Genomic DNA, 26602 nt, shown 5'->3' on the forward strand with positions numbered 1-26602 from the left:
TTTACTCTAGACTAAATTAACCCAATCAAACTAACAGAAGATATCCTGCATCTCTTGGATTAGGCTCCATTCTTCAAATTCCAATAATTCCCTGGAACTGATGCCATTCATCAAGCAGGTATCTCATGTTCAAAAAAAACCAGAGACTGGCTTGCACAGAAAACTGCAGCAGCATTTTATTCTCAGCCCCCAGAGAAAGAAATGGTACCTTGAGAACAGTTTCTTTTTCCTGGAGCAGAGCATCCTTTTCTCGAATCAAATCCTTCAGCTGAACAACTAGCTTTTCTGTTTGGGCTAGGCGCTCCAACAGCTCCTCAGGTGCCTCCTCCATGCTCTCTGCTTCTGACTCCAAAGCTTGTACCTGAAACAACAAAATTAGTGTTCTGAAGGAAAAAACTATGAACAGCCGGCAGCGGAGCATCCGCACGGTATCTCCAGCTCCACTCCTAAATGCTGCGTTCTGCCCCCTGCAGGCATTTCATGGAGCCTGCAGGAATACACAGATGAAACCAGGAGGAAAGCTCAGAGAACTCACGAGCCAATACACAAAAACAAAGAGTACCTTGCTGACCACCACATGAACAAATCTAAAACGAGAGGCATCCTCACACACTATCCACTGTCTCAATACCAAAGGGCAGCACAGAGATGAAGCCTCCCACTGTCACCCAACCACACAGAGCTTCCCTTTCTGCTACACACAATCACTAGTACTCTTAAGAGTCTTTCTTCACCCTAATTCCAGTTTGTTTCCTAGGATCACCTTGAGATGTGGAAACTGAAGAGATTATGGTCTGCCCAACAGAAATGCTGACTTAAGAGGTGAGGAGTAGGAGAAAAGCAGAGTGGAATGACAGTTCAGTCTAGTGCTCAGCAAGGAAGAAGCAGGAGACAGTTCTCACTGCAGTATAATGAACCACACCCCCCAAACTAATTGTCAGTAAGGTTTGAAAGTCTTTAGATAACACTGTACTTACAGCAATAGATGGTTCAGTAACTGCATCTCCATCCTCCCCAGACAGTTCTTGTAAAACAGTACTTGCTAAACCTGACAAACGGCTCAGCATCTTGAGCCTAAAACAAAACCAAGAGTCAAAATACAGTTCCAGAGTCAAAACTGCTATGAAGAATAAGCTCCATCATGCTGATCTGTAATGTTACAACAGTTGGTGACCAGGCTTGCAGGGAATTTGTCTCCTTTGCCAAGAGAGACAAGTCAAAGTAAAACCTCAGGAAAAAAAAAAGGTCACGTTAACAGGAGCAGCTGGACCCTCTGAACATTAAAGCAGAGGATGTGCTGGTGTCAAGACAGACAAAGATTCCTTCACTGCTCTACATGTAAATACATTTTTATACCAGATGCCAAGTCATCCTCATAGTTCACTCTTGATCTTTCTTAACAATGACATTACAGAACCATGATCTGTTCAGTTCACTGAAAAGAAAGGTGATTGTTAAATGAAGTAATTTCTCTACAGGCCAAACATGGCCTGTAACATAAAATCAGCCTTCTGCTAATAAGTAGTGGAAATAATGGACCGAGCCTTGAAGTTTGCTAAAAGATGCAAGTGTGTCGCATTAGAGAGATGATGAGATCTCCGCATGTCACATACGGGACGGGACAGGACCTTGACATAGGGGAATAATCTGGAGAGGACATATATTCTCTGGCTGCTGCTTAGCATACCTTTTTTCCTTTCCTTGAAATTCAGGAGCCAAACTAATCCAGCAAGTGGAAGTGAAGAGCCGAAAAACACGCAACAGTACCAGCAAACAACATATAACTTGTCATTTCGGGGAGAGCAGCAAATTAAATTCTCTGTTATTAACTAAGACAATGGGATGCACTCCATATCAGTAAATTCATCAAATTTGAATGAGCCTTTGATAAGCCAAAGTATAGAGTTGCCAACCAGAAGGATATCAACAGGCTGGAGAAATAGATGGATAGAAACATCGTGAAGCTCACGAAAGGCAGAAGCCTATGCCTGGGATGGGAAAAGCATGAGTGGTACAGGCTAAGGAGCAACTGGCTGTACAACTGTGATGCAGAAGACAAGCTTGAAGTGTACGGTGGCCAAGCTTGGCACAAGCCACCAGTGCACTCACAGCAAAGGTCAGGTGTATACTGAGCTGTATTGGTAGGACTGCAGGCAGCAATTATTCCTTCCTCTCTATTCACACCTATAAGACTTCATTTGAAGTAGAGTGGCCACTTCCAAAATACTGAATCAAGTACAGCAGACAGCCCCCAGGATGACTGGGGTTTGGGCTACAAGGCATATAGAGAGTATAAGAATGCTGGGCTTGTTCAGCCCTGAGAACAGCAGGTGAAGAGTGGGATACAATTGCTGTCCTCCCTACAACCACCTATAAGGGAGCTAAAGACAGAGCCACACTCCTCTTATGAGGTCCACATCAGATGGACATGAGGCAGAGGACACAAGTCGCAGCACAAGCAATTTCAATCAGGGAAAAAAATGCACAGGGAAGATGTTAAAATACTGTATTAGGCTCATAGCAACCTGATCTGATTTTTGATGTTAGACAAGCTAAGAGCAAAGTATTTGACCAACTGAACTCCCAAAATCCCTTAAGAACCACAGAATCATCATTCTAGTATTCTATAAAAAGAGGTCACATGTGACATTTGACAACTCTGAACAGAAAGGCCCCGGAACGGTCCATGCCTGTAAGTGGCAAAACCATTTGAACAATTACAGAAGCTCCAGTAGTGCAAGCTGAAACTAGGCAAACTCTCATTAGCTATAAGATCAAGTTCACATTATTAAAATTATCTCCATCAAATGGAATCTTTTAATATGACAAGATGTCTCTGCCTCACTAAAAGTAGGCTTCTGAAGCTGGCTACACAGATTCCTGACCTCCTTTGTCTTACTAAGGAAATCTTTGGTCTTAGATTGCCACTTAAATGTGTGAAAATATTGACACTGGAGCGGAGCAGTGCACTATTTTTCTGCAGCAGCCACCTGATTTTGCAGAAGTAGAAAACATGACAATACACATCAGAGCCTCAATAGCAGAAAAGAGCATGTGTACACTCACCTGTTTTGTGCTCGAAGGAGCTCATGGGTTCTGCTGACTCAGTAGTAAGGCTTCCAAGGTAGAGCACTCACAAACGGGTCTTTCATGCCACTCCTTTTTATCTCTTGAGTACTGACAAGTTGCATGAACCAAGACTTTTGATGGAGAGAGAAGCGAAAAAGAACAAAAAGGGAAGAGGAAAATAAATTATTCAATAGTAAAGAAATAAGCCCATCCTTCATCGTACACGGTACACTCCAGGATTGTTCGTGAGTCACTTGCAATAAGTAGAAAAAGTGAAAAGTCTGCTCTGTTTGGGAACATGGATTTGCAGACATGCCCTGGTTTCTCACACTGCATAGCACAAGCTCAGTCTCTTCAGTCGATGGAATAAAACACTCGAGCAGCAGTCGGTGTAGCAAAAAGACACGCAGCAAGAAGCCAGGCCTCAGACAGGTTCCTGCAAAGAACTCAAGGGGATGCAACTCCTCCAGAAACACAGTCAGAATGCCAGGATTTTTCACGTTCTGCAACAACACAATAGTCAATGAAACAAGTCCTGGTGCTTTGCTCACTTCTCAGCTGGTCCTGGGGGAGACTGAGGCATGGAATTCCAGAACAGTACAGCTTTACAGTTCCTGCTAGGGAGATTTCCTAGTTGACGACATCAACTGCTTACCAAGGTGGTAATATGAGGTACTCATTTAGAGACCTGGAATGTCTGGAATCCATTATAAGAATAATAAAGTATTTATGGTTTTGTAAACCATCACTCCCACGATGCCCCAATGAGGAACCGAACCGGCTGTCTTGGCAGCGGTGCATTTTAGAAAACAGCCATCCAAATGCAAGAATGCCTCTTTCTAACTGTCTCCAATACTTGAAGAAGATGGATCTGATCTTCCAGCTGAGCATTAGGCCACAGCTTCTAAAGTCACAAATGCATAATATGTGGCTGGGACCAAGAGAACCAATAGATGAATTATTAGAAGAGGTATTAGAAATGTGAAAAATATTCAGAACCTAAGCACCTGCATGGGCCTCAGAACATATCTGCATGCTACAGGTATTAACAGTTTCAAGCATGCATACCTGGATTGAGAAAATATTCTTTGGCCTTTGCCCAGGTTGGCCACATTAACCTGATACTGCACGCAAGCTAATAAGCCTTGCTGGGTTTGGCTCACAGTTGGCCTTCCCAACATGCAAATAGAGGAACCATCTGCAGCTATTTGCACTGATGAGGACTTCAATAACCTGAACTCAAGTCTAAGAGATTCATGTCTTTTGAATTCACTTTTAATTTATATTCTCAGGTCAGCTGAATATGGCAAGGCATGTGAATGGGGAACAAAAAGTGATTCTACAACTCTATAAACAGAACAGGTTTGCTGTCTATGTAGAGGAAAGAGGGAAAACATGGGCCTAGGTGGGCCACTGCTCTGGACAGCATCCCTCAGAACACATCCCTGTAAAGCAGCACCGCAGAGAGAGGCTCGGAATTGCAGCAGACAACTGACCTAAGTCATCAATGCACCCTCATGACAAAGGCCAGCAGCATCCTGGGCTACATTAGGAGCACTGTCAGGAGGAAGGTGATCCTTCCTCTCTACTGCGTGCTAGCGAGGCCATGTCTGGAGTAATGCGTTCAGTTCTGGGCTCCCCAGAATAACAGGTAGGAACTTGTTGGAGAAAATTCAGTGAAGGACAACAAATAAAAGGCTCAAGGAGAATCTTATCACAGAACCACAGACTGGCTGAAGTTAGGGGGTCATCTGGTCTAAGCTCCCTGCTCAAACAGGCCATCCAGAGCCAGGAGCCCAGGATCACTGTGCAGGCAGCTTCTGAATATCTCCAAGGATAGAGGCTTCACAACCTCCCTGGACAACCTGTGCCATTGCTCAGTAACCCACACAGTGAAAAAGCATTTCCTGATGATCGAGGTAATCTCCTCTGTCTCAGTTCATGCTCACAGCCACTCATCCTGTCACCAGACACCACTGTAAAGAGCCTGGCTCTGCTTTCTTTGAACTCTCCCTGAGAACAAACCCAGGAACAAGCATAACACAGCTTTAAATGCTGACCCAAAGCCAACAGTCTGCACAGAGGGTGGTGGCTGTCCTGTTCGTTAGCTTCAAGGACTTGTGGCAGGAATATCCTGGTGTTACACAATGCCAGCCAGTTACTTTCCCCACAAACAGAAAAGGACAGTTATTCTGTGTTTCACTGCCTCACCCCAATAAAGCAAACACTGCAGCTCTCAGAGGCAAGACTGCTGCTCTCCCAGACTCACACTGGCATATGGATTCCCATCTCTGTAATGAGCAGCAGAACACAAGGACTCTCGCTGTGCTCAGGCTGTGAGGCAGGATCCTCTACATTCTAGCTGTAGTGGAAAATAATTTTGATCAGCATTCCTATGACTAATGAACTTTTGCTGGGGAGACTTTACTTTGATCACTGGGACTACCAACAGTGATGTGGAGGAGGCGCCTTTCCTCTGAAATACACATCCCTGACTCAAACAGCCTAAGCCTGCTGCTAGTCTGCAGAGTCTGCAGTGAGCAGGGTGTAAATCCAGGCATTTCTATCCCTAGGTATCAGTCATAGCAAAGAAAGAACTGATAGTGTTTTTCCCTAATTTATTCTATTATAAGTTTATTGTACATAAACCAAGTTAATTCCTTGCATTTCCCTTCGTTTAAAACCAAACACGCATTAAAGGCACTGCTGCTGTACACAAGCCCTGGGCCAAACTTTGCATGCTGTGCAGAGGGGTTCCAAGAGAAACAAGGAGCGACAGGGAGCACTGGAGCGCCGTGCTGGGTTCCGGGAGCGGCGGCTCCTGCCGCCACAGGGGTGACGGGCAGCACCGACGGGCCCCAGCAGCCCCGCAGGCTGCCCGGACCGCACGCCTCCGGCGGGCCCCGCGGAGCGCGAACCTCCCCCGGCCGGACTGCGCTCCCGGTACCTGGGGGCACCGCCGGCAGCGTCCCACTGGCGGGGGGCGGGGAAGGGGGCTGGGCCGGGCCGCAAAGCCCGGAGCGAGAACAGAAGCCCGCCCCGGCCCATTGCCCCTCACGGCCCGGGCCCCAGGGAGCTGCGAACCCGTTCCGGCCCCGCAGGGCCACGAAAGGAGCCCAGCCGGCGACCGCCGCCGAGAGCCGGGCGGCAGAATCCTCGGACCGCACAGGGCGGCCGGACAGCACCGAGGGCGGGGGGAGGCACTGACCTGAAGCACGGCGGAGGGGTCAGCACCGAGGGGCGGCTCTAACCTGGCGACGAACTCCCGCCGACGCCGCTGCCACCACACCGCTCCCAGCGCCACCTCAGCACCGGAACGCGGCGCCACCGCTTCCGCCTCCGGCGGGGCCCCACCCCCCGGCCGGAGAAGAACCAACCAGCTACGGGGGCTGAAAGATAGACGGGGCCGCCAGGCAATCGCGACGGAGCAGCCGCCTTGGCGCCACGGCTGTCCTACAACATGGCACGAAGTCACCAATCCCGAGGACGCTTTGCGCTCCCGCCCAATAACAAGGCAGCGACCAATCAGTTGCGGCGTTTCGGGCCGGGCCGGGGGTTGGTGAGACAGAGGCTCGGACTGGGCGGTGGGGGTGGGGCCGGGGCCGGGGCCGGGGCCGGGGCCGGGGCCGGGGCCGGGGCCGGGGCCGGGGCCGGGGCCGGGGCCGACTCAGCCTCCCGCTTAGTCACTGCCGGGCAGAGCCCGAAGTGGTGCCCAGTGGTTTGGTCGGAACGTCCCTTTCAGGATGATCCAGTCCCGCCCCCCTGCCATAGGCACCTCCCACTAGGCCGGGTTGCTCCAACCCCCGTTCAACCCGGCCGTGAGAGCTTCCGGAGATGTCCAATCCGAGCCTGCCCTTGTGCACGTGGGCGCTGTTGTCCCTTGCTCTGGCGCAGCTCTTGGCATAAAAATAGTTTTCTGTCTTTCTTCTAACCTCCCTCTACATGCTGATAGGCTGCAATAAAGTCTCTCTGGAGCCTTCTCCAGGCTGAACACCCCCAGCTGTCCCAACCTGTCTCCAGAGCAGGGGGGCTCCAGCCCCTGGAGCATCTCCGTGGCCTTCCCTGGACCCGCTTCGGCAGCTCCAAATCTGTCCTGTTCTGAGGGCTGCAGGACTGGAGGCAGCTCTGCAAGTGGGGTCTCACCTGAGTGGGCAGAGGGGCAGAATTCTCGCACTTACCTGCTGCCCATGCTGCTGGGGATGTGCACACTGCCAGTCCCTGTCCAGTTTTTTGTATTCTTTCTCAGAACTCTTGATCCATTTGTGAAAAACGAGGTTCACTCTCCTGTGAGAATTTAAAGGGTTTAATATAAAGACAATAAGAGACACATAAAATAAAGCAAAGAGGTAACGGCCGGGTGCCTTGGCGCTCTGCCAAGAGCACATCTGATGCTAGAGGTGAGTCCTTTTTATACCATTTTTACTGTCTGTTCTCTATTCATATTCAAACTTTTCTCGGAGCTGTTCTGCATGGCCACTCCTTGGTTCCGCCTTTTTAGAGCATGCGTATTGTTCTGCCTTGCGGTTTTATTTCTTTCGATTCTTGGGGTTGGGCTCGCTAGGTGAGAGCTGATAGTAGGGTGGATCTCTTAATTCTCCAGACAGTCACGGCTGATTGCAGCTTTGGGCCTCTTTGCCCCCCGGGCAGAGTGGTGATAGCGGCTCTCGGACTCTCCTGGCCGCCCGTTCTCCGGGCAGAGCAGCCTTTGGGCCCTTTTGTTCCCCGGACAAAGATCAGCAGCTTCTTGGGCCTCATCCTCTGTTCGCTTGGAGGTTGTCTTACTTGCTCACACTTGCTAACATTCTTGCTAAAAAGAAAGAAAACTACATCCACCCAGCAAAAGCATTTCTAACATTATATAATACCTACTTTAATACTTGCGAGAAGCCAATATTACAATATATGTTTATAACACATTCACTTCCTGGTCTGTACTGGCACCAGAGGTTGCCCCCAGCCAGGTGTAGGGCGAGATTTCAGGAAGCCTGAGCAGCGCAGTTTCCTTGCCTCCTGCCCACCCTCACTGTGCACTCAGATGCACCGTATTCCTATTTCTAATGGCACCATATAGTGCTGTCCTGGTATGGCCATGGGCCATAGGGCCTCAGGACCAAGGCTTGCCAGGCCTGCTCTGAATTTTTCATGCCCTGCCTGCAGCTTTGTTCACTATGTTCACTTGAGCTGTGAGAGCAATTTCTTCAGGTATCTATGGCTAACTTATTTTACTTACCTATCTTTGTGTGGTACAACCATGCGCTTATATTTGTAGTAATAGCAAGGAGTTTATCTACGTAGAATGAGATATTTACAACTCTAACACATACCTATATGAGTCTAAGTGGAAGGAAAGAGAAGTAAGGAAGAAAAAAAAGAAAAAGAAGAGAGGATGAGGAAACCGTTAACAAGAACATCACATTTCTTCCAGTGTAGAACTCCAGATGCTGACAACTTCCCATGACTCTCTCCTCCCCCTCTGCAAACATCCAAGTGAACCACAGATGTTAATATCCAGAGGAGCAGTAGGCAGGTCTGTGTAACACCAGAAAAAACACAGAAACAAAGTGCGTGTGTTGCAATTTTAATTGGATTGTTGCTACTAGTGCGGCTTTTTTCTTGTATATAAATACTTGACCTACATTATTTTTCTTTGCTTTTCTGTAATTAGATGTAGATTAATTTTGACTCTCAAATTAGACTGTTAAAATTTCTTTTATACTAAAAATAAGTTGTGGCTTTAAATGTGTATGTAAAGTTGTGTGACTGATACTCTGTAGGGAAGGGATAGGGCCTCCAGAAGGATCTGGACAGGCTAGAGAGAAGGGCCCATGCCAGCCTCATGAAGTTCGGCAAGGCCAAGTGCAATCCCAAACATGGGTACAGGCTGGGTGACGAGTGAATCAAGAGCAGTCCTGTGGAGAAGGACTTGGGGGTCTTGGGGAACGAAAAACTGAATATGGGCCAACAATGTGCGCTCACAGCCGACGGTAGCCTGGGCTCCATCAGAAGGAACATAGCCAGCAAGGGAGCCTAGCCTCCACTTTACCTGCTTTAGGGGGAGGTGTTTCTGCCCACAGCAAGGGGTGTAATTAGATGATCTTTAAGGACTTTTGCAACCCAAACCATTCTGTGATTCTGTGAAGGTCCATCAGTGGGAAACACACACAATGTCTGGGCTTAGATATCCAACCTACCCAGCAGCTGCCTCTCGATGCCTGGTCTCCCCAGCTACCGGCACCTGGATATGCCAGACCGTCCAAGGTGCACAACCCCGCCACAGTCACTGGTACAGATTCCATTGCACACAACAGCATACAAACAGACACGTACACTGTGTGTCCCTCCAGTACATGTGATGAGGCTCTCAGTATGCAGCTGTCTGTCTCCTGCACAGAGAAACAGACAGACAAGTGGGTCACCCTCAATTCTACACCTTCAGTCTAATAGTCAACTACTCCAATGTTCTCACTAACTGAGACATACACACACCTATTTCCCAAACTACTTTGCCTATTTGCTGACTAGTCTGGCTTGATATTTATGAGTGATCATAGACTGACATGGTCTCACTCAATCCAGTTGTGGGCTCTTAAATCCCCATGCACACATATGCCCAGAGCACAGCTCTGTGCAGCCAGAAAAAAAAAAGGAGGTAGAAGTGTTAGAACACAGGAAAGACTGTGCTGACCAGGCACCAGGCATGGCTAGACATTCATACCAATTAGCACCATTCTGCATGCAACCAGTCCCTTGTATTCCCCTTGCCTCCATTTTCTCATGCTTGTTCATTCCCAAACCACCTAGACCCATCCCTTTCCCCACCTTTTGTTCTTCCCCTAAACATCCTCTTGTGAGTCTTGTGCAATCCCCAAATGCTCTTGCCCTGGACCCCACAGTCCTAGGCAGCACGCTTCTTAGTCTGTAGGGTACTCTACAACCTCTCCCACTGACTCACCATGATGGGTGCCACCTCTAGGCCCATGGGACTGATGGCTCCCCTGTGACAGATTTAGAAGGAGCTGGGACAGGGCCTTCATTTCACTTACTGGGTTATTTGTGTTCCCCAGCCTGTGATTGTCTCTCTTTGCTCCTTCTTCTTTGTGCAGTTGAGCTTTTCATGGTTTGACTGCACTTCCATGGTGGTTCTTGGATTAGCCAAACCAGGGGATTATTTGGGTTCCTCCACCCCCCGTTGTTCCTCTGTGCTCCTTTGTGTGCGTGGGGGTGAGTTTTTTCCCACATAACCTCACTCTTGTACTGGGCCACTTCTGTAACACTTTCTGGTCCAACACACTCTGTTATTCAACATGTCTATTTGAGAAAACAGACTTTCAAATCCAGTTAGAGGAGCAGATCTTTACTTAACCTCACATCTCACATCTTGTAGCCATTTCCTCTTATATTCATGTATAATTATATCAAGGTTAAAAATAGGGTAGTCTACCAAACCAGTATAGTTCCCAATGCCAGTGTCTGATTAACCTTCTCATCCTTTCTGCTTTAGCTCCTGAAATAGCAGCGATTTGCTAGATTATCTTGCATCTCCTTTCCATTCTAAGAAGACTGTTTGTATCATTGAAACTTTCTGGTTTGTGGATCAGCCTCTAAGAAGATTAATGTTTATAATTGGCTTGCGGAAAGTTAGATCCCTCACATAACTGACATTAGTGTTGAACGTGGACAGGAGCAAACAGGCAGTGCTGTGAAAGCCACAGGAGGAAGAGGATCTTTCCTGTAGCATCATTCTTCTGACCACAGATACATATGGGAAACAACAGCAGCTCCACAGTGGATGATCTACAGGCTGTCGAGATCCACCACTGGTACAAGAAATTCATGACAGAGTGTCCTTCTGGACAGCTGACGGAGCATGAATTTAAGCAGTTCTTTGGGCTTCGAGGGCTGGATCCGGAGGCCAATAAGTACATTGAGCAGATGTTCCGCACGTTTGATATGAACAAGGTGAGTTCTCCGGCAAGGAATTAACTGTCTCGTGCTGCTTAGAAGTGATCCCCCTCCTGCACTTTCAGAGTCTTTGTTTTTCTCTTGCAAACATAAAGAACAGAAATATTGTCTTGCAAACATTTTCTCTTACAAACATTGGTGTGGAAAGCTGCCAAAGGATGCTAATGCAAAGTAGCTAAATGCAAGGAGCAAATGAATGTGTACAGGTGATAACATAGATGACATAAACATAGGTACACCTGATTATCTAACTACCTCATGCAAGTTCATCTTTGAATTTTGGAAATTACTTACTGCCTATTATTTGACTTGGCCTTGTTTGACTAGCAAAATGCTAATTTCATTATTCTTCTTACGTGTTCTTATTATTCAAAAATATATCTGTATGAGGTCGTGGAGACCACAGGAATCTGACACAATAGAAGTCATTATAGCATTCACAGAGGGGTAATTTCCAGGTATTTGGCAGCTGAAATTAACACTGCATGGGCAGACAATGTCTGTGGCTCTCCTTGGTGCCAGAAGGTACAGCATGAAGCAGGAGTGAGGGGGGGAGTAGTGTTCCTCACTGTGACGGGCAACTGCTGGTAGAAAACTGTAGTCCCCATAATTCCTTTAAGCATGCAATGGTCCTCACTTTTGCCTGTTTTTTATCCATATGTATTTCAGCCTATGCTTGCAGTCCTGTATTCTTAATGACAAAAATATCTGAGTTTATTGCATCCTGGGAAAATTCAGCTTTGCTCTCTGCTCCAAGGTTCTGGAATGGAGTCAAGGAGGATCCAGTTACAGAGGCATGTGAACCAGGTGGGAAATCACAGAGCTAGTCTTAAAGGAGGAAAGCTTAGGGACCGACAAAGAATGTTATTTTGGACATGTGAGACAGCATAAGGAGTTAAGGAATGCTTAGGAATATTACAAAATTCTTAAAGAGAGGAGCAGACAGGCTCCATTAGGGTAGCTGAGGTCTTGTGGTGGATGTAATGACTAGAAATAACGGCAGACCTCAAAGAACATCTTTTTTCATCCCGAAGTCCTCTGCATCCAGGATGATAATAGTGATGAGAAGCAGTTTCATCAGCTAAAGCAAAACCTTTGCAGCTTTTGCACAAGTCTTTCTTTTTACTTCACCTCTCTCATTTCTTGGGATGTTTAAGGACATTAAAATTTATTCAAGGATGTTGTGCATTCCAGAGTTCTCCTGTGAGCCCTGTGTTATGCAGTAAACGATGTTATAAGAAGATTCTCAAATTCAAATTTGGTCAGAAAAGATAAAAAACTATAATCTAAATAAAGTGATAGCGATCTTAGGAGGAATGAAGTAAGAGTGTGGCAACTAGGGGAGATGGACCTACATCAGTTAATCTTAGTCTGTTAATACTTAGTCACTTAATGTAAGCTCCTTTCATAAACAAGGGCAAGGAACAAGGGAACCCAGAGGAAAATCCACCCTGTTGTAATACACACATGATGGATGGAATTGTCTGCCCTCTGGGCCTTCAGATTTTGAGAACTTTGATGATGACAAAGAGGATAAATTTTCAATATTTTCCTTTTATAAATTGCAAGCATAGAATTATAGAATGGTTTGGGTTGGAAGGGACCTAAAAGGTCATCTCATTCCAACCCCCTGCCATGGGCAGGAACACCTTCCACTGTCCCAGGTTGCTCCAAGCCCCGTCCAACCTGGCCTTGGACACTTCCAGGGATCCAGGGGCAGCCACAGCTTCCCTGGGCAACCTGTGCCAGGGCCTCACCACCCCCTGAGTAAAAACTCCTTCCCAACACCTCATCCAAATCTCCCCTCCTCTAGATTTAAACCACTCCTCCTTGTCCTGTCAGGACCTGCCCGTGCAAAAAGCCGCTCTCCCCCATTATAACCTGCTTCAGGCACTGGAAGGGGCACTGCGGTTTCCCTAGAGCCCTCTGCAGGCTGAAGAATGAATGTGAAGCGCACAGCAGATGGACAGACAGAGCAGGGACTCTCCGAGCCCGCGGGTGCACTGAGCAGGGCTGAAAACAAGGTTAATGGTGAACACAGAAACTTTACTTCAACACCTCAGTCACGTCAGCATCGGCGTGGCCCCAGCGGAGCAGCATGGGCAGGACAGAGAAGCTTCTGGCCCCAAGGCTACCTTTGGCCCAGCAGGAAATGCCGTGGTCCACTGTAGCCCTGGCTCCTGCTCGTCCCGCTGCTGCTCAAGCCTTTTTGTCCTTCAGGAACTGCAGGAACTCCTGCAGCAGATTCCGGAATTGCACCAGGATCTGGTGTGGGAATGCCATGGGCATTAACGTGCCTGAGGATGTCAGCGCTGGTCTCAGGCTGTACTCAGGGGTCAAGCTGATGTCTTCCTCTGGTGCTGGTTTCAGACGCTGCTCAGGGGCCGAGGTGACGACTGGCTCTGGTGCTGGACCGGCTCTTTCTGCTGGGCTCAGGCCCATCTGGAGCAGGATCCAGTTGTAGAAGTGCTGAGTGGAGGTGTAGATCCCGGGGTGCCGGGCTCTCTCACAGCCTCTGCCCCAGCTGCTCATTCCCACGAGCCAGAAGTAGTCGGCTTCGTTGTCCTTGCAGACGAGGGGACCCCCGCTGTCCCCCTGCGGCAGGAGAGGGGGCTCAGGGGCTGTGGGGGGCTGCTGCCAGCACCAGGGCTGGCTCCTCTCTCCCAGCCCCTGTCAGGTCCGCACTCCCGGCACGGGAAGGCTCTGCTCAGGGGCCGGAGCCTCCAGGCCCTCGGCTGGGAGCAGCTTGGGGGCTCTCCCATCTCTGCACATTGGTCCCAGATGTGCGGAGGACAAACGTTCCAGGGTCACATCCTCGCTTTGGGTCTGCTGGGGACACTGGATGGACTTTGTGGGCAGGACCAGGCCTTGGGGACAAGGGGACATAGGACAGAGGGACATAGGACAGATGGGGAAGGGAAGAGCAGCCCCGGGATATGGGAGAGGGACCCTCAGATGGGAAAATGAAGGGCAGCCCAGGCAGTGGTGGGGACTTGGTGCTGGGAGGATGCCAGGCCAGGCCCAGCTTATGCCGGGCCATGTTTGGGTGGTGAGGGGGTCCCTGTGCTGCTGGGGGCTGAGGGACTCACCCCCCAAACAAGCATTTTTGCACTGGGTGTTAGCAAAGTAAGTCACACACTCCTACCTGGCAGGTGTCGATGCTGTCCTGGGGGTATCCTGCACACAGGTTGCGGGGGTGGATGACTCCCGCGTACCAGCGGCTGCTGTTGCAGAGCTCCGTGTCCATGAGGTGGACCTTGGACTCCCGCAGCACCATGCCCGATCCCTGAGCTGTGGGCACAGAGGGGAATGAGCCCCCAGCAGCTCGGTACCCGTCCTCTCCCCTGCCTGGGGTGAATCCCTACCCCGGGCCTGGCTCTGCCCCTTCTCTGGGACTGGCTTTGCCCCTTCTCCATGGAGCGACGGTGTCCAGCTGTGTCCCTGCTGTTGGCTCTGGGGGAGGGGCCAGACCCATCTCTCCAGAGGCTTCACAGAGTCACGGAATTGTTCAGGTGGGAAGGAACCTTACAGCTCATCCTGTTCCACGCCCCGCCTTGGGCGAGGACTCTTTCCCCCAGCCCGGGCTGCTCCGAGCCCCGGCCCCGCTGACGTCCTGCAGCCGGACCCTGTCTGTGGCCAGCCCATGTCCCTGGGGTGCCCAGTCCGTGTTCCCAGGGTGCCCAGCTCACCCTCGGCGCACACATCTTGTTTGGGAACCCACCTTTGGCAAAATCCCAGCCGGCGATGTAGCAGGATTTCAGCTCGGAGACCCTGAGCGAGGCGTCGGGCACACAGCCCAGCTGGATGTAGTCGCTGCACTCCACGGGCTGGTCCAGCTCCACCAGGGCGATGTCGTTCCTCGCCGTGGCAGCCACGTAGTGCTGGTGCACCAGGAGCCTCTGGATGTGGCGCACCTTGGACTCGGGGCCCGGCTGAGTCAGGTCTGTGGTCCCAATCACCACCTCCCACGTGGAGATGCCTCTGGAGAGCAGATGGAGAGAGGGGTGACAGGGAGCAGAGCCACAGGCTGCAGCAGCCCAGCATTTCCCGGCCTTCTGCTTCCCAAGGCAGAGAGAGAAGCAGAGAGGAAAGAGCCAGGATGGAAGTGGCATGTGGTGCTGTGACCTGGCCACCTGCCCGTGCTCGGGGGACATCTCTGTCCCTGCTCCTCCTTACCCGCCCCTGGCGAAGCAGTGTGCAACTGTGAGGACCCACTGGGAGCTGAGGAGGACACCTGAACACATGTGCCACGTGCCGTTCTCCCAGGTGGCCTGGATGCTGACGATGCCAGGCCAGGCCCCTGGCTGGATACTGGTGCCACCCACAATATGGGAAGTGCCACCAGCAGAAGCCACAGAGCTGTGGTTGGAAGCCATGGGCCGGAGCCTGCAGGTCCCTCTGGAAGCACAAAGCCATCAGTGTTCTGCTCGGTGCCTGCTGCTGCTCAGGCTGAAGGTCCCCCATCATCCCTTCCTGCCTGGCACTGAGCGGCAGGAGGACCAGGGACCCCTGAGGGGCACATCTGTCCTCCACCCCGTTCTGCTGCAGCTCTGCAGACAGGTTGTGCCAGTAGCTGGGCACTGACCAGGGACTGAGGCTTCTCCTCCAGGGACTGAGGCTGGAACACTGTGGTGCGGGTGTGGGGAACATGCAGGGCCCCTACAGGGGACCCCCTAAGAGGGACCATTCACCTACAGGTATCCCAGGTGCCGCCCACGGGCCCAACCAGGGCCAGCAGGACGAGCAGCCCCAGCAGAGCCATCGGTGCCAGTGCAGGTGGCAGTGGCCAGGATTGCGGTGTCACCTCCAGTGCGGCCACCGACACAGCGGCCACAGGCTTCGTGGTGCTCACAGTGCCCCAGCCCAGGGCCGCTGTCACAGAGGGGCTGGTTCTGTGTGCTGGCCATGGCAGGGAGGGGCAGCACAGAGTCATGGAGGCATGGAATGGTCTGGGTGGAAGGGACTCTTAACGACCACCTAGTGCCATCCCTGTCATGGGCAGGGACACCTTCCACTATCCCAGGGTGCTCCAAGCCCCGTCCAGCCTGGCCTTGAACACTTGCAGGGATCCAGGGGCAGCCACAGCTTCCCTGAGCAACCTGTGCCAGGGCCTCCCCACCCTCCCAGTCAGAAATTCCTTCCTAACACCTCATCTAAACCTGCCCACCTTCAGCTTAAGGCCGTTTTTCCTGTGTCCTATCACTCACTACATGCTCTCGTCCAAAGTACCCTTCCAGCCTTTTTCTAAGCCCCCTTTAAGTACTGGAAGGGGCACCAAAGTCTCCCTGGAACCTTCTGTTCTCCAGGCTGACCGGCCATAACTCAGCCTGTCATGCCCTTCTTCCCACCCTGAATGAGTATTTAAAATGTTGTGATCCTTGCTGTAAAACAGCGGTGCTCTGCTAGTTCACCTACATTCACCTTTTACATGTGTTTATTTACATCCATTTCAGAAAGGCATCTGACTTTGATTAAATACCTTAATAATTGAAATTTTCATTTTTTTTGCTCTGTAATTTCTTGAAGTAGTTATTCAGAATCTTTGACCTAGATACGTTTTATTTGTAGTTTGTTTTTAACCACTTCAAATTTTATCCAGCATTAAGTCTAGGGCCGATGAACCTTTACTATCTGGCATTTTCCTTGCAGAAGAAACAAGAGCTTTGTGAGTTTCTTTGTAGATTCAAGAAATGTAATATTAAAAATCTAAATACTGAACATTTTTTCAGTGGTCAAATCACGCTCTGTGTATTTTTAAAAATATCCCCAGTCACTTTATTTTCCACAAAATGGAGAAGAGATCTACAGTTTAGTGGAACAGCATAGTTTCCCACAAAGGCAGAGCACACTAGTATTAAAATGCCCTAGGGTATATTACTGTGTCCCGCAGCCATAGAGAGGAGGAGAGAAGATCCAGCAGGCAGGAATTGTGCAGCAAGATTGATCTATTTATTTATTTTACAAACTCTTTTATAGACTTTTTTCTTCATAGTCTAATTGAACAAGGATCAGCCACCCTTTGGGGGTGATTGGCTAAAATCCCAAAACATCCATTGTCAAAATATTTTTCTACTATAGTAGAACTATAAACAAGACTTCTCAAGGTTGCAGGTGTTTCATTGTTTACAGAACTCTGCTACTTCTTCCGTGAGAGAGAAAAGTCTCTCACGGACTTAGAAAATAGCAAGAAAATCCTTGCTAGCAGCATTTTTGTATCCACACACAAGTACAGAAAACTTGCAGACCATGGGCTGGGCTCAACATTCTCTCCCAGCAGGCCAAAGGCAGTCAGCTTTGGTGAACAGAGGGGACTTTGTTCACACTGAAAAGGAGTGTTCCCTCACTGAAGGGGGTGAGCAGAGGGGAGCCTAGACATGTAATAGATGATAACTTTAGGAAGGTATTTAGTGGCCAGAGAAATAGCATGTGTCTGTGTGCTAAGGGTTTTTCCTAAGTCCAAGTCTCTGTGCCATTTGTTGGCCTTTCTCTTTCAGTTGTGAATCTAAGGAGCAATAAGGTGGAACAACTCCAGAGCAGTAACTTCCTCAGTCTATTCCTGTCACAATTTGTTGGTTTTTTTCCCACAGGATGGGTATATTGACTTCATGGAATATGTGGCTGCCCTCAGCCTCGTTCTACGAGGGAAGATGGAGCAGAAATTGCGGTGGTATTTCAAGCTCTATGATGTAGATGGCAATGGCTGCATTGACCGACATGAACTGCTCAACATCATTAAGGTGAATCTCCAGGGGTCTGTGTCCTTGCCTCTTTCGTTAAAGACAAATCACACAAGTAAGACTTTTGCTGTTCCCATATGCATGATCATGGATGAGAGCTTTAACGTCATTCCTTCTCTGAGCAGAATTCCCCGCCACCATATAATGCAATAAGCAGACTCGACAGACTCTTCTTTATCACCATAGCTTATGTTACAGCATAGCTAACCGTAAAATTGTTTTAGCTTCCTGTGACCTAAATTGCACTTTCCAAGGTTTCAGAGTCTGTGACTGTCAGTTGCTATCTCTGCAATGTGTCCTTCCTATGTCCTTTTCCCCATGAGAAGTTGGAGAGCTACTCCCAGTTTTCTTTTTAGAATCAACTCCTAAATATCAGCATAATAAAACATTTCTGACTCCGGTGAGTAGCCTGAAGAAGAATGATTGAGAATGGAAAGGTTTGTATGCAAATAGCTATTGTGGATGGGGTTGGGATTACGGGCATAAAGATCACTATAAATATCTCAAAATGAATTATGCTCCAAATTCAGATTATTTTCCAGATAACGGGAAATTACCAAGATGCAGGCAAGATTCAATGACCCTAAATAAATTACATTTCTGAATAAGAAATGTCATAAAATTGATTTGATAAAGCACTAATAAGATGTTAATAATGCATTCTGATCTATATAAAAATTTTAGAGCTGGATATCAAAGAGACCTGGCCAAAATCAATAACTGTAGTAACATACAGCCTCCTCCTAGTAGCTTGCAATAGAAATAGACATTACAGTGAAGCAACAGATAGCAATAGTTAACACAGAGCTCTTGACAAACAAGTCTGGTGGGCAACAACTGGTGGCAAGAAATGTATTGCCCTTTGAATTTTGTGGGTATAGTTCAGTGTCTTTTTTGGTAACCTTATGTGGTGATTCTCAGGAAGTTGCTGAGATGATACTTAGTTTTAGTAAAATAGCATTTGAAAAAGAACGAAGAAAATTACCAAATATCAAAAGGTAAAAACTAGAAAATGAATAGTCTTAGTATAAAGGCTCTGGAGTCACATATTTCATGGACATCCTTAAACAAAGGAAATAATTAGCATTGAAAGAAAAGAGAACCCTGCACTATGTAGTAATGAATAAGGAGAATTGTAGCAAACAAAAGTGGATAATGCTTAAAGTTTCTCAAGATGAAAATGAATTTTCTGTGAGCTCTAGGGAGAAGCCAGACACACAGGAAGCAGTATATAAATGGAAATTGTGAAAGTAAGAATAGAAATAAATTACCACAGTGTATAACAAGGGAATTTCATAATGTCAAATGTGGAGGGTGTTTGACAGTGTTTCTGAGGCTTGGTGGACCATAGGGTCACAAAGTGGGCCAAAGTGGATCAATTAGCTGGATTCTGATTCTGCCATTTCTGCAGCACCTAAACTGTACCTAAGCAGAATTAGGCCAATCCTCTGGGTTTTGCTGCTTATTCCATGCTCCAGAGCCACACTCCCTTTGCACCCTTCAGTGCCATCCATAAGGCCTGATGATTTGTGCTTTGTTTTCCTATGATGCTTATTCATTTGTATGGGGAAGGTACCAAGCATGACTGTCTTATTCTGAATCTATGCTGACCTGTATAATCAGTCTGGGAGTCATTAGGCAGCTTCTTGTTCTTGCTCCTTTATTTTAGGCTATTCGAGCTATTAATGGTGGTGACCATGAAACTAGTGCAGAAGAGTTCACCAGCCGAGTCTTTGACAGGATTGATGTAAACGGCGACGGTAAGATTCCTGCCTTTGTCATCCAGCTCAGTCAGTCTCTGTTCTACAGAGTAACATCCATTTCTTCCTTATTTGATTGAACTTTAGGCCTCTTCATTTCATATTTTCTTTCTGTTTGCATTCTCAGCCAGTAATGCATTCTCCATGGACCAAAAAGGATTTTTCTTCTGGCATTATACATAATCAGTGTGACAGGATTTGTTCCCTCTACTGAGTCAGCTTGTTCTATCCACATGAATTTGGTAGTGGGGTTCTGGAGTGGTGTTTTGTTTTCCTTTTTCTATGTTGCTGTGTAGCTCATGCCAGTTAGAAGTGGGAAATAGTAACAAATAGCCCCAGCTGCTCCTAAGTATTTCAGAATGGAAAGGAAGAACTGGAATTTAATGTTGAAGTTCACAGTTTCTTCACTGGGTCTGCTGCAGGCAGTACAGCAAGAACATTAAGTGCTCAGTCAAAAGTTGGTCAATGTCACTGTGGTCCCTGTATGTCCCCAAGAGGTATCTCTTTCCTTGCTACTTCAGGTGCTCACTACTTTCTGACAGGCTCTTTTGTTATTCCAGAATAACTCTGCTGAGCTGCTTCCCTGCACAAGGGCTTTTTGGCCTAGGTCAGAAAAATCTGTTTCTGCCTGTCACAGCCTCTGTCAGTTGCTTTATCCTTGAAAACCAGCAAGCATAGAGCAGGTTTTTACTATGACAGGTTGAGCCAAAAAGGATGCTATGATCCCACTCCTTAGCTACCCACATGTATCATTCTTTCTTATGTGCCACTTCCCTTTTATGGGGAAAAAAAGGAAGCTGGTTTTGTCTAGATACTGGGGATGTTTCATAAAAGCTTAAGAAGACTCTCTGAGGTCTTTAGAACAGTGCTTCAGAACAGTGCCTATACAGTAAGTGGTCTCTCAAGTTAGACTACTGTACTCCTTTTTCTGTCAGATGTGGATTCTGATGCCTTTTATTTGTGTCTGACACAGGTGAACTTTCTCTGGATGAATTTGTGGAGGGAGCAAGGAAAGATGAGGAGTTCATGGAGGTTATGATAAAAAGTTTGGACCTGTCACACATTGTGGCCATGATAAACAACCGTCGGCATAGTGTATAAATCAAGCTGGGAAAAAACGCTTTGCCAATAGACAGAAGGATGTAGAAACACAAGGAAGGAATGACAGCATGTTTTTTAAAAAAAACAAAATTTCCATAAACATGAATATGGAAGTAGGAACAGAAAGACACTGCTGTATTTGTGTATCTGAGTGCATGTTCCTGTACAAATACTCAAGCTTAGCCACATAAATGCAGGGCAGGTTCAGAAAAACTGGATCTGGATGGCAGTATTTGACTTCTCTTTCTAAAATTTAAAGGCCAAATTTCAGGGAACAAATTTCCTTTTTATTCTGTGTCTCAGATTGTCACTTTGAAATGGACTAAAAATAACACCAAGTTTGTACAGAGCACTAGCAGAACTGGGTGGTGGAGTGCATAGGAAATATTCTGACATACAGAAGAAGAGTTTCAAACTGTTATTAGTGTAGAGAACTATCAAAAGAATGTAACTTGCACTGTTCTTGTCATGGTATTGGTTCATAAGCACCAGCATGGTTGTCCATACCAGATGTGCTTGGACTTGGTAGTCTCTACAGAAGCAGCTTTAGTCATAAGGTCACAAGAACTGAAAGAAAAACCAGTCTGATAGTGACAAATCTGTCTCCAGCTGCAGCTGTTCAAGCTTTCTGTGATCAAAGAACTCTAGCAAACAAGTCAACAGTTTGGAGCAGCTTCTGTAACCAGAGAAAATACGCTACTCTGTTTCCCAAAGCAGAAGAATCACTTGAGAGATCAAATCTTTTATATACTCATTGTCCTACTTATTCTCCTCTCATACAACTGAGTCTCTGGGAATGTTCAAGGCCACATTGAACAAGGCTTGGAGTAACCTGATCTAGCCCCATGGCATGGGGCTGTAACAAGATGATCTTTGAGGTCCCTTCCTACGCAAACCATTCTGTGACTCTATGATAAATGAAATATTTGAAGATGATCCTAATATTATTGCCCTCACACATCCTTTATTGGTCTTTCTTTTTGTTCTTGAGGAGACAATCTAATCAAAAGAAACAACTCACCAAGGTGACTTGTGAATTGTGCTGTTCATGTGAATGCTGGAATGAAGCTGATACTCTAGAGAGTGCTGCTGTAAATGACTCTGATTTTGTACACGATGGGAAGAGTGATGCAGCATGGAGAGAAACCCAGCAAACTGTGTCTTGTTCACTGTTCATTAGATAAGGTCATGATCAGAAGCTCTTTTGAATCTGGGGAGAGAACCAGAAGGAAAGAAGAATGCAGGAAAAGTTCAACAGAGTGCCTATGCATAGTTGGCATGTTTTTCCTGTGCAGGAGGAAGAACTTGCAGACCTGCAACAAAACTTTATATTGGACTTATTCTTGCTTATATTTAGGTTTCCGTGAAGTTGATATGTGTATTGGTTTGCATGGCAAGGTTTTGGTAGCAGGGAGGCTACAGGAGTGGCTTCTTTGAGAAGCTGCTGGAAGCTTCCCCCATGTCTGGCAGACGCAATGCCAGCCGGCTCCGAGACCTTCAGCCATGGCAGTTATCCTCCGGGATATAACGTTATACGTTATCCTCTGGGATAACGTATTTAAGAAGGCAAAGTTATTGGGCAGAACCAATTGCAGTCAGGGAAGTGAGGAGTGAGAATATGTGAGAGAAACAGCTCTACAGACACCAAAGTCAGCTAAGAAGGAGGGAGAGGATGTGTTTCAGGTACTGGAGCTGAGATTTCCCTGCAGCCCATGATGCAGCCCATAGCGAAGCAGGTTGTCCTCCTGGAGCGCATGGAGGTCCACAGAGGGAAGCAGAAGTCCACCTGCAGCCTGTAGAAGAGCCCCATGTTGGAGCAGGTCCTGGAAGGACCTGTGGGCCTGTGGAGAGAAGAGCAGGTTTCCTGGTAGGACTTGTGGCCCCATAGGGGACCCACTTTAGAGCTGTTCGTGAAGGACTGACCTCATGGAAGGACCCATGCTGGAGCAGTTCCTGAAGGACTGACCCCAGGGAAGGCACCTCATAGAGGAGCAGCTCATGAAGAACCACAGCCCATGAGAAGGACTCATATTGGAGAAGTTCATGGAGAACTATCTCCTGTAGGAAGGACCTCATGCTGCAGCAGTGCAAGGACTCCTCTTCCTGAGGGGCAAGCAGTGGCATGAACTGACCGTAAGCTTTGTTCTCATCTACCTGCACTGCTGGTGGGGAGGACGGAGAGAATCGTGAATAAAGTCAATGCTGGGAAGGAGAAAGGAATGGGGGGAAGGTGTTTTAAAGATTTGGTTTACTTCTCATTATCCTACTCTGATTTTGATTTGTAATAAATTCAGTTAATTTCTCCCTTTTTTCTCTGTGACGGTAATTGGTGAGTGATGTCTGCCTGTCCTTATATCAGCTCATGAGCTTTTGTTGTATTTTATCCAGCTGAGGAGGGAACTGATTGATAGAGAGGCTTTGGTGGGCACCTGGCATCCAGCCACGGTCAACCCACCACAATAGTATTCAAAACAAAGTGTCTTGCCTTTCACTGAAGTCAAGGGAGATTTAGTAAGTACTGTCATTGGAGTGATCATGCTTAGAGTAGCCACCAACATTTTTCTAGGCAGGCTCATGCTCCAGGTCCCACTGGCATGTGTGTGTCTGCAGTCTTAGAGCTTCTGCAAGGAATTACAGCCTGGTGGTTGGCAAACTGTCACATGAGAAGGGAAGATTTCCTTGACACTTAGTATTTAATTTGTCTGTCAGTGCCCCAGGAAAGCTGAGACCCTTGTGCCCGACCAGTCTGTCAGCGTCCTGTTACAGGGATCCTTCACTGAGCAGTCATGCTGGATTGGAGGGAAATTTGACTGACACTCAGGGAAATATGCCAACAGCATAAGGGAGACCCCTGAGCAGGTCTTCCCACTTTATGACCCCTCAGTGGGACTTCCTATTTGAGTACGTTACCTGCTGCTGGCAACTGCTAGCATCTGTGAAGGAGTCACACTAACAGTTTATGGAATTACACTCTTTATTAATAAAAAATTGTGACAGGTTAAGGTTCAGGGATTATTGGTGATGATATCTGTTGGTGATAGTATTTGACTGCAAAAACTTACTCAAAGCAATATACAGACAAGCTGTAGTCCCCACTAAAAATGTTCAGCAGGCAGAGTGCATTTCTAACCCAACAGGCGTCCCCTATGGGGGAGAAGACAGGTTCAGCCCCTTGACTGATCGCAGCAGTTATGATGGAGCCCTCCTTAACTTTTCCTTCATTCTTCGCTTACTTTTATACTATTTCTTTATATTTAGGTGAAGCTTGAGTGATTCTAGTCATGCATACTTTTGGCTACTGATTGGTGTAAAATTATCTAACTTCATTTTTAAAGATACAGTCAAAAAAAATATAGAGCATGTGCCCAGTGAGAGGTGGTCATACCTTGGAGGCAGGTAACTTTGGGATGGAGGTGTGCATTAATATTACAATTAGGCTATAATGAACCACGTTAATCCAAGGAGAGTGATTTTGCCACAGTTGCTGGCTTGGCAGCAAGACATCTCCTCTCTCCCTTGGCTGAGAGCTGCTATGCAGTTTATCAGCTTCAAAGTACCACCAAGTTGCTGCCCCTGCAAGGATTTCAGCAGAGCCTTGTTGTGGTGTCTCCACTCCACTCCACCCGCCTTTAGCAGATGCTTATGGTTGTATGGGGAATCATCATGGAGCATGCCAACCAAGTTCCATCCTGAGAACAGCAGCTGTATTTTACCCTAAAATTTCTGTCCCATTATAACCCCTGTTAGGATATGAATATAAGTTCTCAGTTTCCTCCGATTTTACCCCCAAGCATCTTTCCACACAAACATTGCTCCACTCTCCAGAGGATGACTGCGAGCAGATGTGAGCCCTGGTGTCCCTTTGGACTGAGGAAGGTGGAGTTTTTTCCCCAAGTCTCTTTTGAACCTGTTCTGCACCTGTTATAAGTCCTCAGTCTCCTTCAGTTTTGTGGGTCATCCACATGTAAAATGGCTTTTTTATTATCATCTGATATACAGAAAAACACCCCTATTTTTAGTTCTTCACTATTTAGTGAAGAGTTTTTGTCAGTGCCTCTGATGTATTAAAGAAATCACAAAGAAGTTGTAGCTGTCAGCAGTGTTGCAGCAAGCTGCTACACACACTGTACGGAATCTTCTTGATGAACATAAAGGAAAAGGGCATGTACACAGTACATTCTCAATAATAATCCTGAATATTTGTGAGTGGAGTTTAATTTATTATTTAATTGGCATTAAAGAAAACTTACTTAGCTGTCATTGCTGCCGATGATGAAACATTTCCCAGCTAAGATGCAGTGATGACATTTGTAACAGTGTCATGATAGCATGATGTGGGGGCGTTTTTTGTCTAAGTTGCAGATGGGTGTTTTGTTCTTAATGTTTCAGTTCTTCTGTAACTGAACAACGTCACTGGCTTTTGGCTCTGGGGATAGCATGTTCTTTCAGAAACCATTCCAGCAGTACATATGCCTTTGTAAGAAGCTGTGAGGAGGGATACTAGGAAGAGGGAGAGGAGATCTCTGTAAAGGGGAGTGTCACGGTTTAGGAATGTCTTGTGGTTTTAAGAAACATCACACAATTGCTCACTCAATGCCCTCTCTCTTCCCCCTCCACCCAAGTGGAATGGGGAGGAGAGTTGAAGTAAAACTTGTATGTTGAGATAAGAACAGTTTGATAATTGAAAATAAAGTAAAATACAATAATATTGGTTAATAATAATAGTAATAGAAAAAAACAAGTGACGCAATTACTCGACACCCACTGACCAATGCCAGACCCTCCCTTCTGGAACCCATATCAGCTGCCCTTCTGGGTAACTCCCTCCAGCTTATGTACTCGGTATGGCATTCTATGCTGAGGAATATCCCTTTGGTCAGTTCGAGTCACCTGTCCTGTTCCCTCCCTGTTTCCTTTGTGAACCTCCTCAGAGGTAGAGCATGAGGAGAGAGTAATAGATTGAGCTGCCTATGGATTTTGTGGAGGAAAACAGTCTACACCGGGGATGAGGCTGTTTTGAGATGTATAAAAAGAGCTACTCTCCACCAGCCCCATTGCTTGTGAGCCCCCCACTTGCAAGGCACTGTGCTTTTTTTTTTTAATTGTCTGGAGGTTGCCAGGCTGCACATTCCAGGACAGCCTCCTTTTTTTGTTGTTTTTTCTCCTTCCCTCTGCCTGAAACAAGCTGTGAAAAAATCCTTGGCTTGACCAGCTCCTTATGAGTTGTTGGTTGCTCAAGAGATTGGGGTCGGGGAACGGGGGAGATTCCGAGCACAGCAAAGTGGTAGGACTTTCCTTTCCTTTCGTCCTCAGCTGCCTCCCTGTTTCCTTCCTCTCTCACCTTCCAGGTCCTATTTTCCAGACCTTGTTCTTTCCTTATAAAACCCTTGATAACCCATTCCCCACTTAAGGCTTTGTTGTATCCTTGTTTTGCTACCTTCTGGGTGCTGTGGATGAAGGTCTGGCTTTGAGGAGCACACCCTGCTCCCTTTGCTCAAGGGATTGCAGTTATTCCAATCTCCTGCTGCTGAGGGCTTCCTTAGGCTCTTGCTGAAATGAAAAATATCCAGGAAGCTTTTCCTTTTTTGAGATTAGACTGGTTTCTGCAGGTCCTTGAGATGTGACCATGATGGTTAAAAACCCACAGTGCAAATGAAGGTTTCTCCCGTCTTCCCCCCTGCCCCCCACCTGCTCCATGCACAGTTCATTACTTTGTAATCACAACTACTAAGGAAACCTTTCTAATCTTGTCAATTGGCAATGCAACTGCTTTTAAATTCTGGTTTAAAATAGGTTTTGAAGTCAGGCTCTGCCCTTGCTATTGATTTGAATTCTTGACTGAGTAAATTCTTGGTGCTTAACAAGCCCTTTGTTGCTTTAAAGCCTTTCTCCAAGGGTCAGAGAATAACACTGACAGGGAGTGAAGGAGCGCTGCCCAGTAGTTGCTTAGAAACGGAGTGTGTTAAACCCGGT

General features: G+C 47.2%; 3 protein-coding genes across 4 annotated transcripts in view; 1 reads left to right on the forward strand and 2 right to left on the reverse strand.

Moving 5' to 3' along the window:
- Positions 1-6433, reverse strand: part of GOLGB1 (golgin B1) — a 40483-nt gene extending 34050 nt beyond the window's left edge. The window contains exons 1-4 of one of the 2 annotated variants that reach the window (XM_032105717.1): positions 6278-6433; positions 3067-3200; positions 978-1074; positions 209-361 (exon numbers count right to left, since the gene is read on the reverse strand). In XM_032105717.1, coding sequence (XP_031961608.1) covers positions 209-361; positions 978-1067 — 243 coding nt within the window. In that variant the 5' untranslated portion in view covers positions 1068-1074; positions 3067-3200; positions 6278-6433. The remainder of the gene's footprint in view (positions 1-208; positions 362-977; positions 1075-3066; positions 3201-6277) is intronic. The other variant, XM_032105716.1, reaches the window with a different exon arrangement.
- A 4281-nt stretch (positions 6434-10714) lies between these two features.
- LOC116443193 (guanylyl cyclase-activating protein 1-like) lies at positions 10715-22658 on the forward strand. The gene is made up of 4 exons (XM_032107171.1): positions 10715-11028; positions 17619-17768; positions 19438-19528; positions 20502-22658. The coding sequence occupies exons 1-4, from the start codon at positions 10831-10833 to the stop codon at positions 20627-20629; spliced, it is 567 nt and encodes a 188-aa protein (XP_031963062.1). The 5' UTR covers positions 10715-10830; the 3' UTR covers positions 20630-22658.
- On the reverse strand, positions 13057-16210 carry LOC116443194 (acrosin-like). Its single transcript, XM_032107172.1, has 5 exons — positions 15723-16210; positions 15208-15429; positions 14753-15012; positions 14177-14322; positions 13057-13626 (listed from the first exon to the last, which is right to left on the reverse strand). The coding sequence occupies exons 1-5, from the start codon at positions 15962-15964 to the stop codon at positions 13231-13233; spliced, it is 1266 nt and encodes a 421-aa protein (XP_031963063.1). The 5' UTR covers positions 15965-16210; the 3' UTR covers positions 13057-13230.
- Positions 22659-26602: the final 3944 nt, after the last annotated feature.

Source organism: Corvus moneduloides, chromosome 4, assembly GCF_009650955.1.
Source record: "Corvus moneduloides isolate bCorMon1 chromosome 4, bCorMon1.pri, whole genome shotgun sequence".
Lineage (NCBI taxonomy): Eukaryota > Metazoa > Chordata > Aves > Passeriformes > Corvidae > Corvus > Corvus moneduloides.